This window comes from Pelophylax lessonae (genome assembly GCF_965119305.1).
Source record: "Pelophylax lessonae genome assembly, chromosome: 3".
Taxonomy (NCBI): domain Eukaryota; kingdom Metazoa; phylum Chordata; class Amphibia; order Anura; family Ranidae; genus Pelophylax; species Pelophylax lessonae.
In genome coordinates this window covers 518,297,016-518,321,622 of record NC_138770.1, presented here as the reverse complement: position 1 = coordinate 518,321,622, position 24,607 = coordinate 518,297,016, and the positions used below count along the sequence as shown (strand labels likewise).

At 37.8% G+C, this 24,607-nt stretch overlaps 1 protein-coding gene across 5 annotated transcripts in view; it reads right to left on the bottom strand.

Moving 5' to 3' along the window:
• GRM1 (glutamate metabotropic receptor 1) overlaps positions 1 to 24,607 on the bottom strand; it is a 446,845-nt gene that overhangs the window by 3,797 nt on the left and 418,441 nt on the right. For 3 of the 5 annotated variants that reach the window (XM_082250134.1, XM_082250136.1, XM_082250135.1), the window contains exons 7-8: positions 19,306 to 19,432; positions 10,311 to 11,241 (exon numbers count right to left, since the gene is read on the bottom strand). In XM_082250134.1, the coding sequence (XP_082106260.1) occupies positions 10,311 to 11,241; positions 19,306 to 19,432 (1,058 nt within the window). Of the gene's footprint in view, positions 1 to 8,069; positions 8,140 to 10,310; positions 11,242 to 19,305; positions 19,433 to 24,607 lie in introns of all 5 variants that reach the window. The other 2 variants (XM_082250137.1, XM_082250138.1) reach the window with 1 other exon arrangement.

Below are 24,607 nucleotides of genomic sequence, written 5' to 3'. Positions count from 1 at the left end.
CCTTTTCCATCTTATGTTTATGTTTTTATTTTAAATGCACTAGATAGATTGTCCACACTCCTTTTCCACTCCCTGCCTTCCAATTGTCCAGTGCCTAGGAGTTGCCACCCCACTTACAGGTACAAATTGTCCAACATCACCTAACCCCTTCCTGTTCACCCACTAGGTTGTTGACAGTCCCTTGGACTCAGTACCATCAGTCAACTTATACGCACAGTGCTCTGCCTGGGTACATTATCTCTCATATGTCAGTGTTTGAAAGCCTGATGCATGATAGAAAAAAGAATGACAGTGATCCAGACTGCAGTCCTAATTTCCTAATTAAGGTATATATACTTAAAATTGTTTAAAAGTAAGGGTTGGCAGGTGTGCATAGATAGATCAGGGACATTTTTAGGTGCAATAAAGTGTAGCAGCCAACCAGAATTCATCTTCCATTGGTCTGACTTTAACAAACTGAATTTTAGTTGGTTCAGCAATTAAATTGCACCGTTCGTGCGAAAAGTTTTGGGGTTGCCATTTCCAGCATTCATCTGAAAATGCTATGGCTGTATTGTGCTGTAAAAATGCCTGGCTATGCCTTCCTCATCAGTGGCTGGGAAAATATTAGGAAAATATTTTCAAATAGAGGGCAGCAATGTCAAATCCTTTATGGAATAAAGCTGTTCTTTCAACAAAAAAAGCTATTTGGAGAGAAATTTAGTTTTCATGTGTAGGAAAAGAGAAAGGGGGGAGTGCAGTGTAGTGTGCAAAAAACATCTATTTAACTCATTTTCTGGTTTACAGTCCCAGACCAATTCCCTTTATCTGTATGTGTCAGATATTTCCCATAGACTTACGTTAATCATACATTTAGAAAAGCCAAAAAGGCACAGGCTGATGAGCTCATAAGTAAACTGGGTTTTTTTAAAATATGAATTTGAAATCAACAGCAAGGGGGCATGGCCTCAAACTAACAGGAGGAAGGTTTAAGCGTAATGTTAGAAAGTATCTTTTATGGAAAGAGTAGGGAATGCTTGGAACAGAGTTCCAGCATAGGTAGGGAGTCAATAAACATTAAGTAAATTTAAAGATGCTTGGCATTAACATAGGCATATCGATGGAAAAAATGTCATGTATAGGAAAAAAGAAAATGGGGAGTGCAATGAGATGCATGTAGAATGCAACAATCATCTATTTGACTAATTTTTTGGTTTACAATCCCACACCAAATCCCTTCATCTGGATGTGTGCTAGATATGTCCCACAGACTTAGGTTAATCATACACCTAAAAAAGCCAAATCAAGACACAGTCTATAAACCAGGACTGAGGTGACAGACAGTTATTTTAATATAAATCTAAAATCAATAGCAAAGGGGCATCACCTCAAACTAGCAGGAGGAAGGTTCAAGCGTAGTGTTAGAAAGTATTTTTTATGGAAAGAGTAGTGAATGCTTGGAGCAAAGTTCCAGCATAAGTGGAGAGTCAATAAATATTAGTCAGTAAATTTGAAGATGCTTGGCATAAACCTAGGCATATCAATGGAAAGAAAATGTCAAAAAGGGGACCGATTTGATAAATCACTTTGTCTATTGTAACCATCAGTCGTCTGAGTTTCTATGCATATATTATTATGGGCATTAGTGATCAGATAATGTTTGGGTCAAACCTGGTTCAGCTCAAATCCACGGGACACTGTCACATGATAGCAGGTTGCCGGCCCAATCAGATGAAGTTGGGGAATAAAATGTCCCACAGCATCACTTAACAAAGTCACAGGGATGCTTGTGACATCATTGCTAATCACTAGTAGGCATATGCCAAGAACTCTAGGGGAATCTATTAAAACTGGAGCACTCAAAATCTGGTGCAACTGTGCATTGTAGCAAACCAGCTTCTAACTTCAGCTTATTCAATTAAGCTTTGGCAATAAAACCTGGAAGCTGATTGGTTTCTATTCAGAGCTGCACCATATTTTTCCCACTCCAATTTTAGTAAACCTCCTTCTTCTAAGTTTTTACAAAAACTCTGGGGGAGTAGCACAGTCATTGCTCCAATAGTAATTCAAATTTTATGTGCTGTTAAAAAAATACATTTAGCTTTTTTTTTTTTCTGGAGTTCTGTATGATCATATTTAAAGTAGAACTATAGGCAAAACTTTTTTTCATTTTGGATGAAGTAAGGAAGGATTATAACCCCTGTCAGATTTTTTTCACCATCTGTGTCCCTTTGCAAAGATTTCCTTTCACTTCCTGTTCCATAGCTACACTGGAAGTGAGAGGAAATCCCTGTAAATCAAGGAAATTCCTTGGAGACCCCCAGGTCACCAGAACTAGTGTCCCCATTGGAATATTTCCCCTCTATTACTTTTTTGGGGACAATTTCCTTTACTTTCAATGATAAACAGTAAACAGGACCCGTAGAGAGGGTGAATCTCCTTAACGGGGGCACAGACTGCAATAAAAACTGGCAGGTGTTCTAATCCCTCTCCACTCTATACAAAACTAAAAAAAAAAAGTTTTGCCTTTTAGTTATACATTAACGCCCAATTGAACTTTTAGTTTATGAGGATAAGGATGAGTTTATGAGGGTTGTTTAATTAGGATTGAAGAAAGAGTTTCCTGGAGAAAAATGTTACTCTATCTAGAACACGGATTTTGTCCTGATAAATACTTTACCTACAAGGGGGGCAGACAAGTGGTCACTCATTATACAATTTTCTTATTGAATTTCATTTATACAGTATTTACCTTAAACTATGTACTGCAAGGGCCTGCCTGATTGCATACAAATTGAAAGTGTTTTGATTTGACCTCATAATATATGGATTTGACAAATCTAACGGAAAATTGTACAAGAACATTGTATAATGTTTGGCCAGCTTTAGACATTAACCTGTATTTCCAATTTTCAATCTAAATTGGTATAACACCCACTTTATAATTGTTACATGTTCCCATTTACGTGTCCTCATAACTTAAAAAAAAAAATCTCAGCTTTTAGATGCTATTTTCTGGACCCCAGCAAAAAAAACTAGCGGGTTGGGCAGCTGTGTTTGCCATGATTTACCCTGTCTGTACTGTGCAAGCGAATCATAGGCCAATGTAACTAATTTTGAACACTGTTTGTTCTAACATAGGGTTAAAAGTGTAGAGGCTGGGCTTCTTTCATTGCATGTTAATGAGGACAGACCTGTGACAGGCTCACTCTAACACGGTTCAAAGAACCTAGTGTTAGTCTTGACATCTTCTCCTAAAAAACATCTTAAGTGTAAGACAAATTTAAAAAACATTTTTTTTTTAGGTATGCTGTGTGAATAGGAACATATAACAAACATATAGTAGGGTTTTCTCAAATTTGACAGCAATTTGACAGGAAATACGCTTTAAGGACATGAGAAGGTAGAAATAAAAATGCATGTTGCCAAAGAGAAAATAAAGTGTACCAAATAACTGAAGAATGATAATCAGGAATGGCAAAGAGACCTTTGTTATTTCAACAAAATAAATTGTGAAAAAATATAGGGTTTATGTGTTGTCATCTAACTGTATTTGGGCATTTTAAAAATTGAATTGTAGGAAGACTTAAAAAACCTATTTAAACTCAGTCTGGAAAAGAGTAACCTAAAATAATGCAATATTGAAAGAAGAAACTTGGATGCAACAGGACCTAACACATAATGGCCATCTACGTTTCTGTATTGTAGACTGATGGACAAAAGACCATGTTTGTTTCAGTGAGTGATGGTAGAAATCTAGCTTTCACAATTCTTGATTTAAGGTAAAGCTAGGATGTGTAAGTCTAGTAGAACTCAGCAGGGTAACATCTCTTGAGGTACAGTGAAATGAGGCAGTGGAAACCTTAAATGATGCATAATGATGCTTGCAAGCTTCATGTGGAGCTACTTCTAAGTGACTGTTTAGTTGTATGTTATATACTTGGTAATTCATTTCTCACGTTCGTATTTTATGCTCACACATGCTCTGAGAACAACGTGTAATTCTGTAACCTAAAGCTGAACTCCAGCTAAAAAAAATGTAAGAAATATTGGATGGAGGTTTTAGATTTGATATATGCCTAATTAGTAGATACTGTTTACTATTTGAAGGAGGGTATTGGTATTATTATTTTATTAGATATGCTAATTCATTTTTCCTTAACAATTCAAACTCTAAGGAAAACAATACTCAACTCTTATGCTGCCAAAATGTGTTCATGCAAACCGTTAATTTTAACAAAACGTAAGTTATGAAATTAAAACGTGTCTAAAACCCCTCAATGTTAAATATCAACAATAACATAGTTTTATGATTCCAGTTCAGCCCACAGGAATTTACAAAGAATCTGCATTTCTGGAAAAATAAAATGCCATTTTCTGTACTCGCTGAAAATGTTTTAGTAAGATAAAAGAAAACTATCGCAGCCAACACATCTAAAGATTGGTAAGCTGATATTACATTTTGTTGCTGGAATTAGTCATCTTATATAGAAACAGATGATCCGTTCCTATAAATGTAAGTGTCAAATTTACTGTTTAGCAAAGTAAAAAGTGCACTGATGCCCACACTACTATTCAGAATTTGTATTATACTCTTTGACGAATACTAAAAATCTGTATACGCTGTATTTTGAAAAACACAGTAAAATTGCAAACTACATCCGAAAGCTGCAATTTAATCCTTCCAGCTGACTTCATTTATGAATTACAGAGCCTATGCAGCTGGGTCACTATTCAAAATCTGTTTCCGATTCCAACACTATAATTTAACATTGCTAAAAAAGGGACATGTGTTCAACTGGATTGTACCGTGTAATGCAGTTTGATGCTATGACACTTTTTTTGTTGCTGATTTTGTGTTTAGAACTTCTGCAGTTTAGAAGAAAAATTCAAGAAGGACAGCAAATTTGTGGTCCTGTTTTCTGTATTTCAGGTTAAGGCTTACAAAATAACAAAGAACTAATTTAAATTTTACCTACAAAAATTGTTCACCTAACTTGTTTAAAAAGTACAAAGAGCAATATTAATTTATTTATTCTAATAAATTCTAATTTAATTTCTATTTAGTATACAATGAAGCATTTAAATGAATAATGTCATAATCTGCTCTGCTTGGATAAATTACATTAGATATCATAGGGGTTCAAAAATAAGATTATATGTTAAAAAAACACTTAGATATCTATGCTTGAATAAGCATCTTAGTGTGCCTGTGCAACGTTTGTTGGCAGGGAAGGACAAACTTTGACTAGCTAAGGATGTGCTTATGGTGACTGCTAACATAGTCCTACTTGGACTACATTGTAAGAGCTAATATAGAAGCCCATTTAACCTTAGTAATCTGTTTGAAGTCAGCTTGTTCAATCATTTTTTGTACTAGACATCGTTTATAATGTAGAGCTAGATGTAGAAGAAAATGTGGGTGGGCCGTGATGCTGGAGGATATCTGAGCTACTAACTCTTTTCACTGCCACAAAGTGATATAAAAAGGCTTTAATAATCTTCATTGCCCTACACCAGGGATTCCCAAACTATGGCCCTCCAGTTGTTCAGGAACTACAATTCCCATCATGCCTAGTCATGTATGTGAATGTCAGATTTTTAAAATGCCTCATGGTATGCAACAACTGTAGGGCCGTAGTTTGGGAATCCCTGCCCTACACTATACTTGATCTACAAGGTCTGGCAGTCTACTAAAACAATACTGGTCATTTTGGGTTATATCAGATTCATGCGGCTATGGTCAAATAAAGAAGAATTTTCCAGGTGGGATCGAGCAGGGGTCACTACCCTGAAGCAGTTATACTCTGATGGGGTTCTGAAAACATATCAACAACTTAGTATTGAGTTTACCATAGATCAGTGATGATTTTCTCATTATTTACTTGCTCTGAAGATCCAAGGCCTGACCCCCGACTGTTTATATTTCTTCTGTATTTTGGGCAGTATAGTCCGAGCAATTACCACTAAGTGTCTTATTTCTAAGAAAAATATGCAATTGCTTTCTGAATTTACTTCTAAATTCCCTATTCCATTTAGGCAAATATGGGAGTCAGATAATGATGTGGCTTTGGGAGATAAAAGGAACTAAATATTGCAGAGTGTACACGTGGTTTTGTTATCTCCAAACCATAGGGTGATCTAGCTTTTCATCCTGTATAGGGATTACTGTACTCTGGTGCTGCTGCATAGGACACACAGTAAAGAAAAGTGTGTGTTAGATGGGCCAAATCTAATTTTCCCTTTGTGCATCTTTTCTGGAGATGTTTAAAGCTACATCAATAATGGCAAAAAGTATGAACACGTTGAACTTTGTAAATGACACAGAGCTAAGCCCAGATCCTGTTATTTGCCTATATATAGTATGTGAAGTCTAACAACTTAAATTATGACCAGGTAGTGGCTACTGTGAGATCACCCTTCACCCTTTAGGTCACGTAGGTTGATAGCCTCTCACTGGGTTTCATCCAGTCCTCCTACTCTTTAAAACCGAAGGCAGGAGATGGATAAATCTGTAAAGTTTGAGAAAAACTCTTACACTCATCATAACACCCTTCAAAAGTTTTAAAAAAATCTGGAATTAATGAATAGATGCATAATGTTCCTATTTTAACCAAAATTTAAAATAAAGGTTAGACATGTTATTGGTAAATTGCAATGGCCTGTCATAGAAAGTTTTATTTTACTATAAATTTAACATCTTGCTTGCTCTAGAATATCTTTTTTAATAGTGTTGGATATTTCCAAACATCTTTGTATATTCTGGAAAAATCTGATGATAGTGAACTAATTGTAATAACAGATGTAGGGCGCTGATAAAATATATGGTGTATAGTGTAAACCATAAAAAATTATTAATTCCCTGATGAGGTAAAAATATTAATAACTGAAATATGTCACAATAAAATAATCACAGTAAAATAATCACAATAACAACGTGTATAGTGATATTTTGTGATAAAGTGCCAGTGCTCAAAAATTAATTCTTAAATGAATAAATGATTTATAAATACAGTTTGGAAATAATATAAGCAACTAATGGTGCCAGTGCTGAATATAGTGCTTCATTAAAAATATTTTATAATTATAAACAATTTAAACACGTATATGGGCAATGCTGAGTAAAAATAATGATAAAGTGCTGAATATTGGACTAATTTATAAAACAAACGTGAGATATTGGTGACAGCAGTGACAATGCTGCAATCCTAAGGTGTCACCATTACTCCTCCCTTCCAGAATGGAGACACCCTAAGACAGGAAATGTGTTACAGACACGATCATGGCATCAAAATAAGGGGGAAAATCCTAAAAACAGATATCTAATTCAGCCACCACATTTAAGGATTGGTAAGCTGCATTATACTAAATTTGAGTTTTTGGGTTTAGTAACACTTTAAGCAGTTAAGCAGAATTTAATTGTTAGGCTGCATTTTTAGCTAGAACTACATTTTATTAAGCTTTTGTTGCTCAGTTACAGGTGAAACAGAAGTCTCATTGGGGTGAAAGCTATATAAGTAGCAAATATTGATTTCTGTAGTTGGTATTGTTGAATACCATAATTATTCCAAATTAGAATGCAGATGTAATAATTGGTCTATTGACAAAATTGAGAAAAAATAAAAACCAATCAGGATACTTGTTTCATTTTCTCAGAAAATGACCTGATTGGCATGATTGGTCATTATCAGCAGCTCCACTTGTTTCTCACCTTCTTTTTCACATGCTTACATGTTTCACCTATTGTATGAGCAAAAACTACAGAAGAAAACCATCAAGGAAACTCAATTTGTATTTAAGTTGCTAGCACTAGAAAAATAACAGTATTCTATGGTAACGCTCTGCATTTTTATTACATTATGGCTTACATGCTATTTGTGTTAAATGATTTATGTGCTCAGATATAGTGGAAAAATGCAAAACTGTATATATAATAGATAAACATGTAGAGCCAGCAGTCACTAAATGTAAGATGTTAGACAAAAACCAAGTCATCTGGGACACTTGTCAAAAAAGCTGAAACAGACAGATTTTACAGTAACACAAAGCTAAGCAGGCTCAACAATGCTTTCTGGGACATATGAACTTACTGTGATGTTAGCTAACTTTGCCTCTGAGGAAGCTAATGAATTGGTAGACCCGTTCATCTTCATTAAGATGCTATTTAAAATAAAAAATCTTATCACTGTCTTCAGCAATAATAGTGACAATTCCAAGATTTGGAAATAATTGAATTTTCCATACATGAAAAAAGTGTTTAGTCTATTATTAATATGGTGCTTACCCAACTAATTAAAGATGTTACCAAAAAAACCAAAAGATAAAAAAATTAAATAGAAAAACAATATGGTTAAATGGTACTTATTTAGAACTGGGCTCCAAGTTGGCCTGCCTAATGGAGGTCCTATACCATTTTCTATGAAATGTAATATTTGGAAGGCTTTTTACGCTTGCTTTTTTCTTCCATTCAAATTTGAAGTAGGAGATGAAGCTTGAATGCTATGGGGTGTATTTATATAAAATCCACACAGCAATTCACCTAGTGAAAGTACATGTACATTAATTTTGTGCAAATGTAGGGGAAAAAGGATGGTATTAGGCTATTTTCTGTGCTGGACTAAAGTTTTCCATTGATTAAAAATGGAAAATACAACATCTAGCCACCAGATTATACCAAGTATCACAGAATCTTGCTATAATACTTATCAACATTTAGTAGCCAAAGACAGTATTTTCTGTTTAAACGTAATGAAAAAAACAATCCAGCATAGGAAATAACATAATAACATTCATTTTTTTGCCCCATAGGCACAGAACAAATGCACATCCACGTTCAAAGAGTGAACTGCTATGTAATGTGTCAACCTCACAGCAGTGGCACAGGACCTCCAGCTAAAGAATATAATTTCCCAAAGCTCTAGATGTAAAAACCTAAAACATTTCTTAATACACTTAAATTCTTACAAGCACTATATTTTCAAATTGTGGACTTATTTTTGAAATGCATAATACATTGTAATATAGGTATACATACACAATTTGCAAGAATCTTTTAAATGCTAAACTTTGTATAAAGAGGTTTTTCAAAAGTTTAATGGATATTATCTCAAAGCTAAATATTTCTTTTGATAAAGCAAAATTAGAAAATGATCTGCCAGATCAGAGCCTAATAAATAGTTTCTTAAAGGAAATACTACTAAAGGATACTACTGAAGGAAAACTATCAGTATATTCTCCTATTGAATGAAACCCTTCATATGGCTGGTGTCGTAGCTGATCACACCATGGCAACTGCAGATCTAAATAGATGCAGATCTAAATAGATGCACCATCAAATAGTTGCACCAGAGATAGCACCATCCCTGGCATATGGGAGATTTGGAGGGCTTAGTTCTACTTTAAACTTTATGTATTGCCAAACCTTTTTTATTTTATTTTGGATTTGGATGATTTAGATTCCATATGATGCTTGTAGTGCTGCCTATGTTATCATTATGAGACTGTTATCACTAGAACAAAATGTGTGGGTAAATCTTCCAATGGGGTCATCAGTTCTAGTAACAACTGTCTAAAAAAAGAATTGACCCTGTAGCTATATGCTCTCACTTCCTGTTGTTTCTTTGGGACAGAAAATGAGAGTAAATCTTCCCAATGGACCACAGATGAGAGAAAATAAACTGACTGGAGTTTTAATTCCTACCTTATCTATCTAAACCTAAAAAAATGCTTTATTTTTAAAAACATAAATAAAAAATGCTTTATGGCTGTATTCACATTTTTTTTTTTTTTTGTGCTCAGCTTAGGGTCCATTCACACCTGAAAGAATAGTGCCACAATGCATGCACTAAGGTCCTTTGCATTAGCAACCCCTTCAAAATTGCTGCTGCATTAATTGCTGCAGCATTGGCTGCATTAATGAGGTGAAGCCAAGTTCACTTTAATCATCCAATCATTTGCAAGAAACTTGATTGGGCATGCAAAGTGAACACAGAACCATCTTGTTAAATAATCTAAGTGATCACACACAAAGTGTACTATCTTAGTAAATCAAAACTTCCTGTATAGTGAGTATGATGAACCTACCTCCTATGAAACATTTAAAAGTGGTGGCAAATTAGTAAATGTATGCTATTTACTTTTCCTAGACTAGATGCTGGGAAAAGAAGAAATGCTGTCTGCTCATGGGATTTATACAACACAGAAAAAAAAAAAACATATTAGATCACATAAATTCTCTCACAACTGAATACAATATATTTTTCTGTAAACTACCTTTTAAAATATTTCCAGGATAATAAAAAACGTGTTTACACTCTAAAGCATGTACTTACTTTGCATTTCCGGCACTGGGTTTCTTTCTTCGAAAGATACTCAAAAAGGTATTTGATCGACAAGGTGTTTTTCCATCACCAACATGCATGCGCACGACATCTGACGTGGTAAAAGCACTCCGGACATTTCTCTCTGGCTTTGCAATAATAATATACATCTTGGGAGTAAACATACAGCCCAAAGCAACAGTGACACTAAGGCTGACAGCAAAGGAAGTTGTGATGATCTTGTAGTTGCTCCCAAAATAAATGGGTACAAATGCTAGCCAGATAATGCAGGTAGTGTACATTGTGAAAGCAATGTATTTAGCCTCGTTGAAATTAGCTGGAACATTGCGAGTCTTAAATGCATAGTATGTGCAGCTCATGATAAGAAGTCCATTATAGCCAAGGGGAGCCACCAGTCCTAAATTACTAGTGTTGCAGATCAAGTAGACGTCTTTAATGCTTGGATAGGATAGGATTGGCGTTGGAGGCTCCATGATAATTAAAGTGATTACCAGTGTTAGTTGCAGGCTGATCAAAACTGAAGCAATGATAACTTGGGCACAGGCACTCATAAAACGGGGTTTTCGAGTACAGATTTTCTTCTTGCTTCCTGCTAGTATGCGAGCAATCCGATTGGTTTTGGTTATCAAAGCAGAGTAGCACATGGCCGATGAGAGCCCAACCAAGAGGCGCTGCAGATAGCAGGATGTGGTGGTGGGCCTGGCTATTAGTGTAAAAGGACATATATAACCAAGGAAAATCCCAGCTAGTATAATATAACAAAGTTCTCGACTGGAAGATTTAACCACAGGAGTATCTCTGTAAAGTATGAAGATCAATGTGACAAACATAGTGATAAGGATACCCACACAGGAGAAAGCCACTGCAATGATAGACTCAATATCACTCCATTGTAGATATTTGACAACTATTGGCTGACATCCTGTTAGACAAAATAAATAAGTGTTAGAAATGCTTTCAGGATTCTTACTGTACAAAACATTGGCATCTGGTGTCTGTAGCCAAAATCTGACATATCCATAATTTTTAACAAACTTTTTTTAAAGGATTAGTTCACCTTTACCGAAAAACTGCCTATGCAGATAAGGGATGTCTATAGATTAATCAAGCTGTGCAGTTGTGATCGAAATTGAATAATGCCCCTGCTATAGATTTAGGTCATTTATGTACTGTACCTCATGAAGCCTGACTGGAATTACTATTCACCTCTACCATCACAGCAGGACACTTCTTCTCTGATTCAAACCCCCTTACGTGCGCTCTCCTTCCCTTGATGCAGTAGCTCTGGGCTCAGAGTTTGACAGCCCACTCCTGTGATGGTGGAGGTGGGTAGTAATAGCTGGGTTCCCCTTAGCAACATTCTAGCAACATCCTGGGAGTTTTCCAGACTGGCTTCATAAGGTTTATAAATGGCTTAGTCCTATAGTAAGGGCAATATTCAACTTAAGTCAAAGCTACACAGTTTGTTTTCCTCTACAGACATCCCTAATCTGCATAGGTGGCTTTTTGGTAAAGATGAACTAACAATTTTAAGTAGCAACGAATATTATTCTAATTCTAGAAAAATATGTATAAAAAAATGTGAATTATTTCTAGCTTTAGCTTTGAAAGCACAGTAATATGTTTTTGAATAATAGCATTGTTAATAATTGACATCAATTAAAATTGATTAACAGACTAAAACAATGACATTAAAGGTCAGAAAAAAAATGTAATCTTCAAATGACAGCAGACATAGCCAATTTACTTCTCACAATGGTTTCCTATTCCTCAAGGAGATGAGACACTCATTTTTAAGTCAGAAATGGACATAAAATTCTGAAGAGCCCCATGGCATTTACGTTTTGTTACACCACAGCCTTTACGTCTAATGGCCAACAAACTGTCAATAGGACATTAAGCTTTTATCATAGAGAATGTTTGTTAAGATATGTAAACGAAATACTTTGTGATATATAGCTGGTGTAGGAATAATGAAATTTATTTTTTTATGACATTTATATTTCCTTAAACATGCAATCTAGTAGGAGAAAAACCTTTGTAAAATGGTCAATGTGGTTACCAACTACTCATCTAACTAAATTTTTGCCCACAATGCACAAATTTTATGTAGTAAGATTTTTAATCTATGTATTAACTTTTTGTCACTTTTTAATTTTTTTTTTCTGTTTCAGAATGTTGTTTTGTCCACATTCTGGGTTTCTGATAATTGACATTTTTTAAATGGTTAATCTGTACCAATCTGGAGCCCCTAGGGTGCTTATTTTTGAAAATTGTGTTAATACTGCCTGGATAGAAAGAAATTAGCTCAAAGTTTTTAAGGAGCCTGGGACTGAAGCAGTTCAGTGTGACCTTTTTTGTCAGCCATATCGCTGCTTAAAAAAAAGCACATTTATGAAACATAGTGCTGTGATATACAAATGTACATTATACTTTGCCTGCATCGGGACTCTGAAAGAAACTTCTTTTAAATAAACAAAAAGAGAAAAGGGGCCAGGACAAAAAAGCCCAGTCACATGACCTGTGAAAGTCATGTGATCTGCCTATCTTCCAATTACAGAGTGCTCGCTGACGAGATATGCAGATAGTACTCCATGGAATACCACAAGATCCACACTATGGCCTTCATTTTAGGAATAAGCACCCATTCTCTCCTATAAATTGTCCCCTTGTCTCTTTGTGTTCAGAAAACTGTCTGGTGGAAATATCCTAACCTTTCTAACATTTATGTTTGCTGTTGAATCGCGCAGCTCACAGCATTCTCAAAAGAAAACAAAGTCCAAAAGGGAAGATATTTTTACATGAAAGACAATTGTAAATTCCTAAATAATAAAATGTGCCAGCAGATGTGAAACATGTAATAAAGTGCAATGTTACAGCTGATTAAAGGCCAACTTCAGTTAAAAACCACCTAAATACATTCCAAGTGCATCAAAACACAGGTTGATTAATGTACTATAGTCCAATTTGTTTGAAAAACAGCCACTGCCTGAGAAGAAAAACCTATTTCCTGGCAGCATACTGCAGAGTGGGATTGCTGCCCTATGTGTGAAAGCAATAGTCTCTCTACAAACACTTCATGCTGATTCAGAACTAGCTCACACATCAGCAAAGATCATGCTTCCTGCTAAATGAAGAACTCTGGCTCTTCAGACAGACCATTCCTTCGTTGCAGGGAGCAAGAATGCTAGTCCACAGCATGCTTAAAGCAGTTTTACTACTCAAGCTGTGGCTGCTTTTTTTAAAAAAAAAAAACTGGAAGAATTTTAACATATTTTATTATGATGCACCTGTAATGTACTTAAGTAATTTAAACTGTATGTATTTTTTAAATCTCACAAGCATTCACCCATTGGCCACAAATTCTGACCTTTTAAATATGTTAATTTTCTATGATCTTCAACTCCATCTAGTTGCCATATTGCAGTATTTTTCCCTAAATACCATCAATAAACATTCGCCTAATGATTTTTGTGTTTATAAAAAGCCCCTTAAAGCCTAAGTTTAGATTTTTTTTTAAATTAGCACAAGGGGTGGCACTTACATTTAATCTTGGCATTCTGTCTGCTCTCTTAATTGAAAACTGAAGTCATCTGCCATCTCCCCATACCCCTGCAGCAATGGTGATACTGGGGTTCATATGATAGACTAGACCTGCCACAGGCCCTCATCAAGAGTGTTAACTATGCCAGTCCTTTCTGCCCCCTCCACCATTCATAGAAGTTATACCATAGCTTTCATCTATGAAAAGCCCTATATCAATAAAAGATGGGAGGATGAATAAATGATTGGCCTCTTCCATTCTTAGTTTGATTATCTTTGATGAAAGCTATAGTATAGCTTCTATGAATATAGGAGGGGGAGGAAAGGGGGGGCAGAGTTGGCACTTATGCCTAGTGACTGATTCATCGGATCATAACAATCCCACAGCACTGAAAGATTACACCTGCATGTATGCATGGGGAGGGGACAGAGAACTTCAGATTTCAACTAAGCAGATCAGCCAACAGCCCACTTCTCCTTGAATGTAGGTACTGCCCCTTGTGCTGATTAAAAACAAATAGGCTTTCAATTTCAAAGTTCAATTTAAATTGAATATGCTGTATAGGATGCCAGGATTGGCTCCTGTATGGGAGGTATTTGTTCCCATTGTTTGGGTTGTGTTCCCTTTAAGGGGATGACAAGAAGCAGTGTAGAGAATTCAGGAATTCTCACTGTTCAGGGTGAGTGGTTTCGGGTGGGAACTTGAAGTTTTCCCTAGATTATTAAGTCCTTGTATGAGTCCTGAAATTTGGAGACTTGGAGAAATTTTGGGAAAGAGCCTTCAACCCTGACTACAGATACTTTGGCCCTGAAAGGGTTAACCCATTAGAGAGGGCTAAAAAGGGCAGGAAGCAGACAGCAGGTGTCCATGAGGTGTTGAGCGGAACAGGACACAATTGTTAGAGCGCTGTCTGGCTACTGAGACGTTGCTGGACTCATTTGACTTTCTGGGGCCCCTGAAGCAGGCAGGAACTTTAAACCATAATGTGGGACAGGTTTATTATGGTGGTGAGCCAAATCTTTGTTTTTGTACCAGAAGTGTATGGGCTGTTTTTGCTTGGATAATGCTGAAGAAAATCTACGTTGTTTACCTATTTTTGAAGAAATAAAAATGGCTTTTACCAAGATGACTGGCTAGTGATCCAAACCCTCAAAATATTGCAATACCTTATTCTGAAAACAATATACTGTGTTGTTAGATGCATGAATCAGACTTAACATCCACTAAAACCTACTTACAATAATTTATTAACACTGCTCAGGCAATAATTGCTAGTAGCCCAAAGCCACCATCTCATTGTGCTGTATTTATTTTAAATATGCCTTCATGTATTTGCTGTTTATACTGAGCCCCCGTTCACACTAAGGCGACCTGTGAGGCGACCTGGTCGCCTCACAGGTCGCCGTAGGTCGCCTTCCATAGGGAAGCTGCGGACCCGTTCTAATAGGAGCGACACAAGTCACTCCGACTTAGAAAAAGGGTCCGGAGCTTCTTTGGGGCGACCAGGAGGCGACCGCCATAGACTTCAATGTTATGAAGTCCGTGGCGGCCGCTCCGAGGTCGCAGCGCGCTGCTCGCACCGCGACATCGGAGGTCGCGGTGCGAAGTAGCGTCGCCCCTATGTGAACGGGGCCTTACACATCATGCAAAAATATTACTAAAATTGAATTAAATATGGAACTGCAGGAATATGTTACTTCTAATAGAAATGGCTGTTATGAAATATTATAGTTATTAACCACTTGCCGACCACCGCACGACTATCTACGTCGGCGGTCAGCCCCTCACAGGCAAAGTGACGTAGGGCTACTTCACTAGCTTGTGAGGGTCTAGGGAGCGAGCGCGCGCAGCCGGAGGCGCGCTCCCGCGTGGTCATGGACCCCCCCGCGCGTGTGACCGGCGGACCCGATGTCCGCCGGTCACTCTGCGATCGGCGGGGGAGAGGGAGAAAGTCAGGCGGCTTGTGTAAACAAGCTGCCTGTCATTCTCCCCTGTGTATGAAGGATGATCATACGGTTCTACTATGTAGAACCGTTGATCACTCTTCATACATCTGAAGCCACAGCCAATCACAGTAGAAAGCACGCCCCTAGGGACACACATAGCCCCTCCCTTTCAAAAACGTTAACCCCTTCACTGCCAGTGTATTTTTACAGTAACAGTGCATATGTATAGCACTGATTACTGTAGAAATGTCACTGGTAACCCCAAAAGTGGCAAAAATGTCAGTCAAGGGTCCGATCTGTCCGCCGCAATGTCGCAGTACCGCAAAAAAAATCGCAGATCGCCGCCATTACGCGTTAAAAAAAAAAACAACAAAAATGACAAAAATCTTTCCCTTTGTTAGTAAACGCGATAACTTTTGCGCAAACCTATCAAAATACGCTTTTTGTGATTTTTTTTACCAAACATAGGTAGCATAAAACAAATTGGCCGAAAATGTTAAAAAAATTTTGATTTTTACATTTTTTTGGGGGGGAATTTCATATAAAAAAATGTGAAAAATATTGCTATTTTTGCAAAATTTACGCTCTTTTTTGTTTATAGCGCATGATCAAAAAATCGCACAGGTGATCAAATACCACCAAAAGAAAGCTCTGTTTGTGGGAAAAAAAGGACGCCAAATTTGTTTAGATACAGCGTCGCACGACCGCGCAATTGTCCGTTAAAGTCACGCAGTGCTGAATCGCAAAATACCCCCTGGTCAGGAAGGGGGTAAAATCTTCTGGGGCTTAAGTGGTTAATTATGAATCATAATTGTACATAGTTTACTTTTTTACTACTTATTTATGAGGTATTTGATGAGATACGTGCATAATGTAATTAATTGAGTTTAGATGCTTGCTGTATCCAGCAGAAACATAAGGTTCATCTAAGGTTTACAGTCAATGAGATGTCTAACTTTAGGATAAACAATAATCATTGTGTAGCAGATCCTTTTCATCCGTTATACATTAAGCAAATATGTTGTTGCAGAGCAGAACAGAGAAGGAAAACGACATTTACATATTTATTGTACAATTTAAATCCACTACTTCAGCAAACAGTTTGTTGAAGGTAATCTCCATCTGCTTGGCGCTTACTACGATGCTACCTTATGGTGTTTTTATAGCATCTCAATGTGAGTCTTTTTTGTGACTTACATAAGCAGTTATCAAGAAAGCTCCATGTAAACCACTTTAAAACAATCTTCAAAATCAAGGGATTTCTAGTTGGGGCATCAAACATGTCAGTTTTCACAATGTGACATTAAAAAGAAAAAGACAAAAAATATTCTGCTACAAGCACTAACAAAAAGCAGTAACTAAAAAGGTTGCAGAAGCTCCTTTCAACTCTACGCCACCTGCTCTTGCTCTAAAAAACAATCCTTTGTTAGCCTCGTTATTATTTTTTTCACAGGAAGAAAAAACAGACACAAAGTAAAGCAAAAAAAAAGAAAACCTGAACTAGAGACAGGTATAAAAACACTAATCCATGCAAATTTGTGTTCATTGTGTTCATTAAAAAAAAAAAAAAAATATATATATATATATATATATATATATATATATATATATACACATATACATATATATATATAATATTTAAATGTGACTAATGCATGTATCTGATTTTGACAGAGCTAAGACTGGGGACTTGGGGAGGGAGGGGTAAGCATTAGGAGTCAGTCAGTTGTGTTGCATATAAATGCACTAAAATGGAACATACTGGGGTTGATTTAGTAAATGAATAAAGACAAATAGGCTGTTCACCTTGCAAGGGATTTTTTTTTCCTAAGCTTAGTAAATGTGGGGAAAATTCACTCTACAAAGAATACCTAATCGCATAAAGAAAATTTGCTTGGACATGATTGGATAATGGAAGTCATCAGAGCTTCACCTCATTCACTCAGCTAAGGAAAACATTTCTTGCAAAGAAAAAATCCCCTTGTAATGTGAACAGCCTATTTGCCTTTAATAAAATCATAATTTTTTCTGTTTCTTCTTTACTATTTAGTCACTTTTTAATAGAAGTGTGGGATTCAAAAATACCAAATGTTCATACTCACTTATGTAGATGCGGCATCAGTTGTTGCAGCCGTCTCCTGATGGCTTTATATCGGGAACCGAGCGATCAAACACCACTGACCAATCAGTTCTTGGGTCCACTCTGAGCACAGACTGTCAGTCACTGTTCTGTGCTTTGCTCCTCTAACACTCACTGGAGCACAAGCTACACCATTGACCAATCAATTCTTGGGTCCACTCTGAGCACAGACTGTCAGTCACTGTTCTGTGCTTTGCTCCTCTAACACTCACTGGAGCACAAGCTTGAGTGGCTGGTGCAGGCTCTTAGCAGTGTGCTAAGATGCTGGGGCAGCTGCTGGTCAGGAATCCGGGCAGATCCTGACATTATTGTTGGGATTTCTACAGAACCTGGGCAGGCTCTTTGATGTCAACTGACAGCGGGCTTTAGCCTGTCGTTGACTAAATCTGGGTCACAGAGCTACGTACAGTAAGTGAACTCCTGTGACCCACAAGATAAGTATGGCCAAAAGAGCTTTGCACATCTCCTTTAATATAGCTGTATGCCTGGGTGTCATCTTTAAAGCACCAGTACACAACTAACAATAAAATTTACATACAAACAAGAAAAATATTAAGAACACCAATTTAAATAAAATGAAATCTAATACAAGTACACTGCATTTTGGCTTCTGTTAAACTTTTTTTATCTCTAATCCATAAAATTATTCATCATAATTATTACTTAATAATAATTCCCATCTGTTTAATATTCACCTTACTATACCCAGTCTTATGACATTTGGTTTTGTTAGCCCAAAGATTTCCTCAGTAAAGATGAGCTAATGTTCATCATTGTGAAATGGTCACATGACAGCAGGCTACAGTCCCAGTCAGCTTCGGCCATGGAGTGTGGCCATATTAGGTCAATTTCACCAGCATCCTCATCCCTTTGTTAAATGCAGTCAAGGGGTGGGGGATTTCATGACCACAGCTGATTGGTATGGTGACATGATGTCATCTGACAGTTTCCAGAGGGTTCGGGTCGAATTGAGTTTGGCTTGAACCTTAGCTTATATTTGCAATATCTGGAGGTTGTGGGGCATCAAAGTGCACTGAATACAATGTTGGCTAGATTAGGTAAGCTCCAGTTTAGACCTGCAGCAGCTTTTTTATTCTCCTGATAGTTTGGTGGGTCTTTAGCTTAGGAGATTTTGCTGGACTAATGTATACTATTTCCTCATACCATTTCCATGACTTTGAAGGATCATTTTAGGATGAACATTTCAACAAAAGCTTGACATTCACAAGTTTCTTAGGCAAGTTAAAAATAAAGTACCTACCACAAACAGGCTTCAGCAATTTTTTGTTTATCATTAAACATCTACACTCCTGTAAAATAAAATAATCACCATTCATTTAAATAAAGACCTCCCACCTGTCAAATCAGGGTTAGGCCACCACCCTAGATCACAGGCTGTGCAGGTAAACTCATCTTGCACAAACTCATTCTCTTTGCAAGGTGTACAAATCCAGCAACAGCTAACTTCACCTTTCCTTATAACCTGTGTCAAGGTTGAAGAAAGAAGAAAATGAAATTCAGATTCCTGACCAAATATGACAAAGAACAACCCTATTATACAATAATCACTTTAAGGAAGAATAGCCATAACTTACCCAAGTTGTGGGTTTTTATTGGCATATATTTTAATACAGAATTTGTGTTACTTCCCCATAAACATTGTCAGACACCAATAAGAACCCAATTTCTTAACCATCAAATTTATCGTTAGATTTCATAGAAAAGGTAGATTGTAAAAAGATATATTTATGCTTGTTTTGAATGTTTCATTAAAATTGTTGGTTTGATGCTTTTTCTTTATACTGTGCAAGTATGCAAACCATTATTTTTGCCACTGACACTAATGAGAGGGGGTAGGGTTAATATTGCTGCTTTTGCTCTGAACTGAATGGCACTTCCCAGAAACCTTTTGCACAGCTTTGTCTGTGGTAGCGTATCACTTCCATTTATGATATTACAAGAAGTGGATATAATGGCTGTATGCAGGTAAGCGGAGGAACCCCTAAGGATGGGGCTTCCTGGAAAGTGGTTTTTCCCATTATATCTATGTCTTTGCCTGGCTTTATTTTGAAACCATCATAGCTTATGATATAGAATTTGAATCTGTAAAAAAAATGGTTGATTTTGATGTGGCTACAAATGTGGCCCATGGGCCCTTTTAAGTTGAACGCCACTGGTCCTAGTGGAGGGTTTATAGTGGACTAATTAATATAAGTAATATATTTAGAGGGGATTTAGAACCTTAGAAAGATGCTCAGAAAATTATATTTTTCCTAGGGGAAATTGGTTAATTTCAGTGTTTGTGTAGTAAACACCGACCTGCAGTTGACTACTAATCACTATTTATTCCTTATCCAATTACACAGATTACCTGGGAATTGAGTAGGAGGACTTGCTGGCAATGCTTACATAGAAAAGTTAGCTAGTGAAATAATGTGTGTGTGTTATGTGATGTTTGCAACCATCAGACTGATAAGCCAACAGCGGAAAGAAGCCTATTGTTTAGCAAACAGTCCAACTGTGTTTGAGCTAACTTGTCCCATTGCATGCCTAGATGTTCAGTGATAGGAATCACATAGCTAAAATATTACTACAGTGCCTTTGGCTTAACATACTAAAATGTTTTCACACCAAGCTAAAGACTGTTCTCAATTCTGTCTAATCTATCTCTAGAGTCAAAAGCAACCACTATGACATAATTCCATAACCAAGTCGAAAAAAAAAAATATATATATATTTTTATCCTTGTTGCTTTATGACTGATTCTACAAGAGCTGAATAAAAGAACAGCAACAAGAAATTAGTTCTATCATTTGCACCATGGAGGGAGCGGTTAATTAACCACTCCTGGACCGGAACATTTTCCCCCTTAATGACCAGGCCACTGTTTGAGATTCGGCACTGAGTTATTTTAACTGACAATTGCGCAGTCATGCGACGCTGTACTCAAATAAAATTGATGTTCTTTTTTTTCCCTCAAATAGAGCTTTCTTTTGGTGGTATTTGATATGCGATTTTTTATTTTTTGCACTATAAAGAAAAAAAAGAGCGACAATTCTGAAAAAATAACATTCCCAATGAAAAAAATTTAAAATCAAATTTTTCATCATTTTAGGCCAATTTGTATTCTGCTACATATTTTTGGCAAAAAAAAATCCCAAAACCCGTATTTTGATCAGTTTGCGCAAAAATTATTGCGTCCACAAACTAGGGGAAAGATTTATGTCATTTTTATTTATTTATTTATTTTTTTACTAGTAATGGCGGCGATCAGCGATTTTTAGCGGGACTGCGACATTGCGGCGGACAGATCGGACACCTAACTGACATTTTTGACACTTTTGGGGGGACCAGTGACATTACTACAAAATCAGTGCTAAAAATATGCACTGTTACTGCACTAATAACACTGACAGGGAAGGGGTTAACATGAGGGGAGATCAAAGGGTTAAATGTATGCCTAGGGGGTGTTTTATAACTGGGGGGGGGGTGGGCTTATGGAATCAACACAGGGACCATGTTCCTAAATAGGAGGAACTTGTGTTGATTGCTGACAGGACAACGATCTGCTGTGTTTACAACAGCAGACCACTGTTCTACCTGCACGTTAACGATTGCGGGTGCCTGGCGGCAATCGCGGCCGCCAGCCCCGCAGATCAGCTTCCCCACTGGCTAATGAGGGCACGCCCCCAAGATTGCTTCTGCGAAGCGCCATACGGGTACAGCGTTTCACAGGAACCTGACGACCTGCCGCCGTATAACTGCGGCAGCTGGTGGACAAGTGGTTAATGTGTTACAGCAGCCAAAACATGTTTTCAGTTTTACGGCCTGTTCACGCCAGCAGCAGCTAAAAATATCACACTACATTGTAACCTTGAATTTTTTATTTTTTTTATTAAATTATTAATATCACGTTTTGACATTTCATTCAGTTCTAGTCACCACAGTGGTTTTGCAGGGCAGTGTACTGTGTTGCAATACATTGCAGTAAAAAGAGCTGCATGGCGTAGTTTTTTCTGTGCACACCGCTGCAGCGCAGTGATGTTACTTGACCTTTTTGAGATCAAGGCAAATTGTTTTCTCTATGTATTGGTACTGAGCTGTGAAAGGCTGCCCAGTGCAACCCAATGGATCTGGTGTGAAAGAGCCCTTAGATAAAATAGGCAAGGATAAGACCCGCTAACAGTTTTTTTTATTATTGCTATGGGAGAGCACTAGTAGTAAGGTATTTTTGTTTAGATCAGGGATAGGCAAACTTCGGCCCTCCAGCTGTTTAGAAACTGCAAGTCCCATCATTGCTCTGCCTCTGGGAGTCATGCTTGTGGCTGTCAGTCTTGCAATGCCTTATGGGACAGTTCTGCAACAGCTGGAGAGCCAAAGTTTGCTTAACCTTAGTTTGGATTAACCTGTGCCTGGACTATGCACACATAACTATCTACATATTCTGAGCAAGTAGTAAAAGCATCTTAAAACAAGCCAATGTTCACTTCTATAGCTATAGGTACTGTGGAAAGTTCACTAGAGGCACTAACATCACACTGTGTTTCCCCTTTACTTCCTAGGGAGAGAATTGTGGTATCGCTAGCCTTCTAATGATAGCAAACAGCAGGTGTTCCAGAACTGTTAGAAACTGACTGAAAACTGACTTTTTAGTATTTGTTCTAATCTTTGAGGATCTTTGACAATTAAACCTTCGCATGCAAAAATTAAAAAATGGGCCCCTGGGAGATTTATGCCATAATCCACTGGTATGCAACGCATATTAGTACATTATGGCAGACTTGCATTACCGGTCAAACAATCCCCTCCAGCACAGCTGTACCATCTGTCAGGGAAGACATGCCCATACAGGTGGAGGTTCGCGGCACATATATACGCGCATGCGCAAGCCAGCAACTGTTAATATAATAAAGGCTAAATTACATGGTTGTGGACCAGGGAATGTGCAAAGGAGAACGCACATGCTCATATGCGCGCACCCGCGAATGCGTGAACCCGCTCATATGTGCACACTCACGAACACGTGAACCCACGCACTTGCTCATTTGCGTGCAATCGCAAACGTGTGAACATGTGCATGCACACACGTGTGCACGCTATTACTAATGCTGGCGCCAGGCGGGCTCATAAAACTGGCTGCAGTATGGACTTGTTGCTGTTTGGTCTGCTGATTCTTGTTTTATTCCTGTTCCTGTGCTGACCTCTGATTCTAAATCGGCTTACTCCTGACTTACATTTGTCTGCTTAATACCCCGACCTCAGCCTGTTTTTGGATTCTTCTTCTGCCTGCTGTTTCTGCTTGATCTACCTGAACGTTACCAACCTGGCTCATCTGACTCTGTACCTGCCCTTCCAGTCTGCTTCAGCTGCTTCTTCAGTCTGCCAAGCTCTGTGCCAGTGTATCTACCATCAGCCTGTCTGCTGCACATCCTCCTGCTGATTGCTGATATGTGGATTACTGGACTGATTGCAGGCACTCCTACGTCTGTGTGCTCTTGTGGCTGCTGTCTCCATCAGTAACCCCCATGCCGAGGCTGTAGGAGAGGCTCTACTCTACACGTCAGGCTCACTGACCAGGTACGTGACACCAGCGCTCTCCACTGTCATAAGTGCTTCCGACTTTCCCCCGTCTTCCTTCCAAATTCAGATTCTTCAAATGCTTGATTGGCTAGGCCACGATGATGTCATTTCCACGCATCGGGGGTCACATCATCATGGCACTTAGGGGCTGTTGCAAATATACTCTCAGTGTACATTAATTCTGACAGGCAGGTAGAATGGTTTATAACAGAAGAGACCAATAGGGACTACTCTATCATAACAATCTTATTTGTCAGTGTTGTCTTATAATTCTTCTCTAAAACCTGCACAGTACAAGCAGTAGAGATTCAATTGCGGCTTACTTTAAAGCTTTTTTTTACTTCCTAAAAAGAATACGTAAATAGTTGAATGTGAAATAGACTAGCATTAAGGGCAGTAATAAAACACAAACATCCTAACAGGGCTGGGACAAGGGGTGGGCAGGAGGGATGGTTGCCCTGGGTGCAATGGTTTATTGCAGGGATGTGGGGCACCTTGACCCTAACCATAAGGGAAGGGGGTGTGCAGTTTGGCATCCTTGCCCTGGGCACTGGATGACCTTGTCCCGACACTGCATCCTAATATGTTATTATATACATTATGTGTGCCATGACAAATCATTTAAAATCCAGCAGCTAATAACATTAAAGCAGCTGCTTTTCTATCCTTAAAGTGTTACTAAACCCAGGACTCTGCATTCACTATTTCACAGTACACAGAACATGGAAATGCAATAGTTTTAGTAAATATAAACTTCCTTTATAATCAGCAGTTAGAGCAGTCTTGTGACTTCTATTAGTGTCTGGGTAAAGCTTGTAGGATGAATTTTCCTTCTCCTCTGACTGTCCTATGAAGCTGCAGGACCCCTGAAACTCTGTCTGGACAGTGCTCATTGGCCCTGTGCCGATCACATGCACTCTCCCAGGAAAAAAAAAACAACTCTCTAGCAATACACACCAAACTGAGCATGTGCAGCTTGTCCCCAAGCCTCTGTTCTATCAGGAGATGGTTTGATGACTGTGGAAGAAGGGGAGGATCAGAGAAGACAGGATAAAACAGTCTTTTTACACAATGCGTA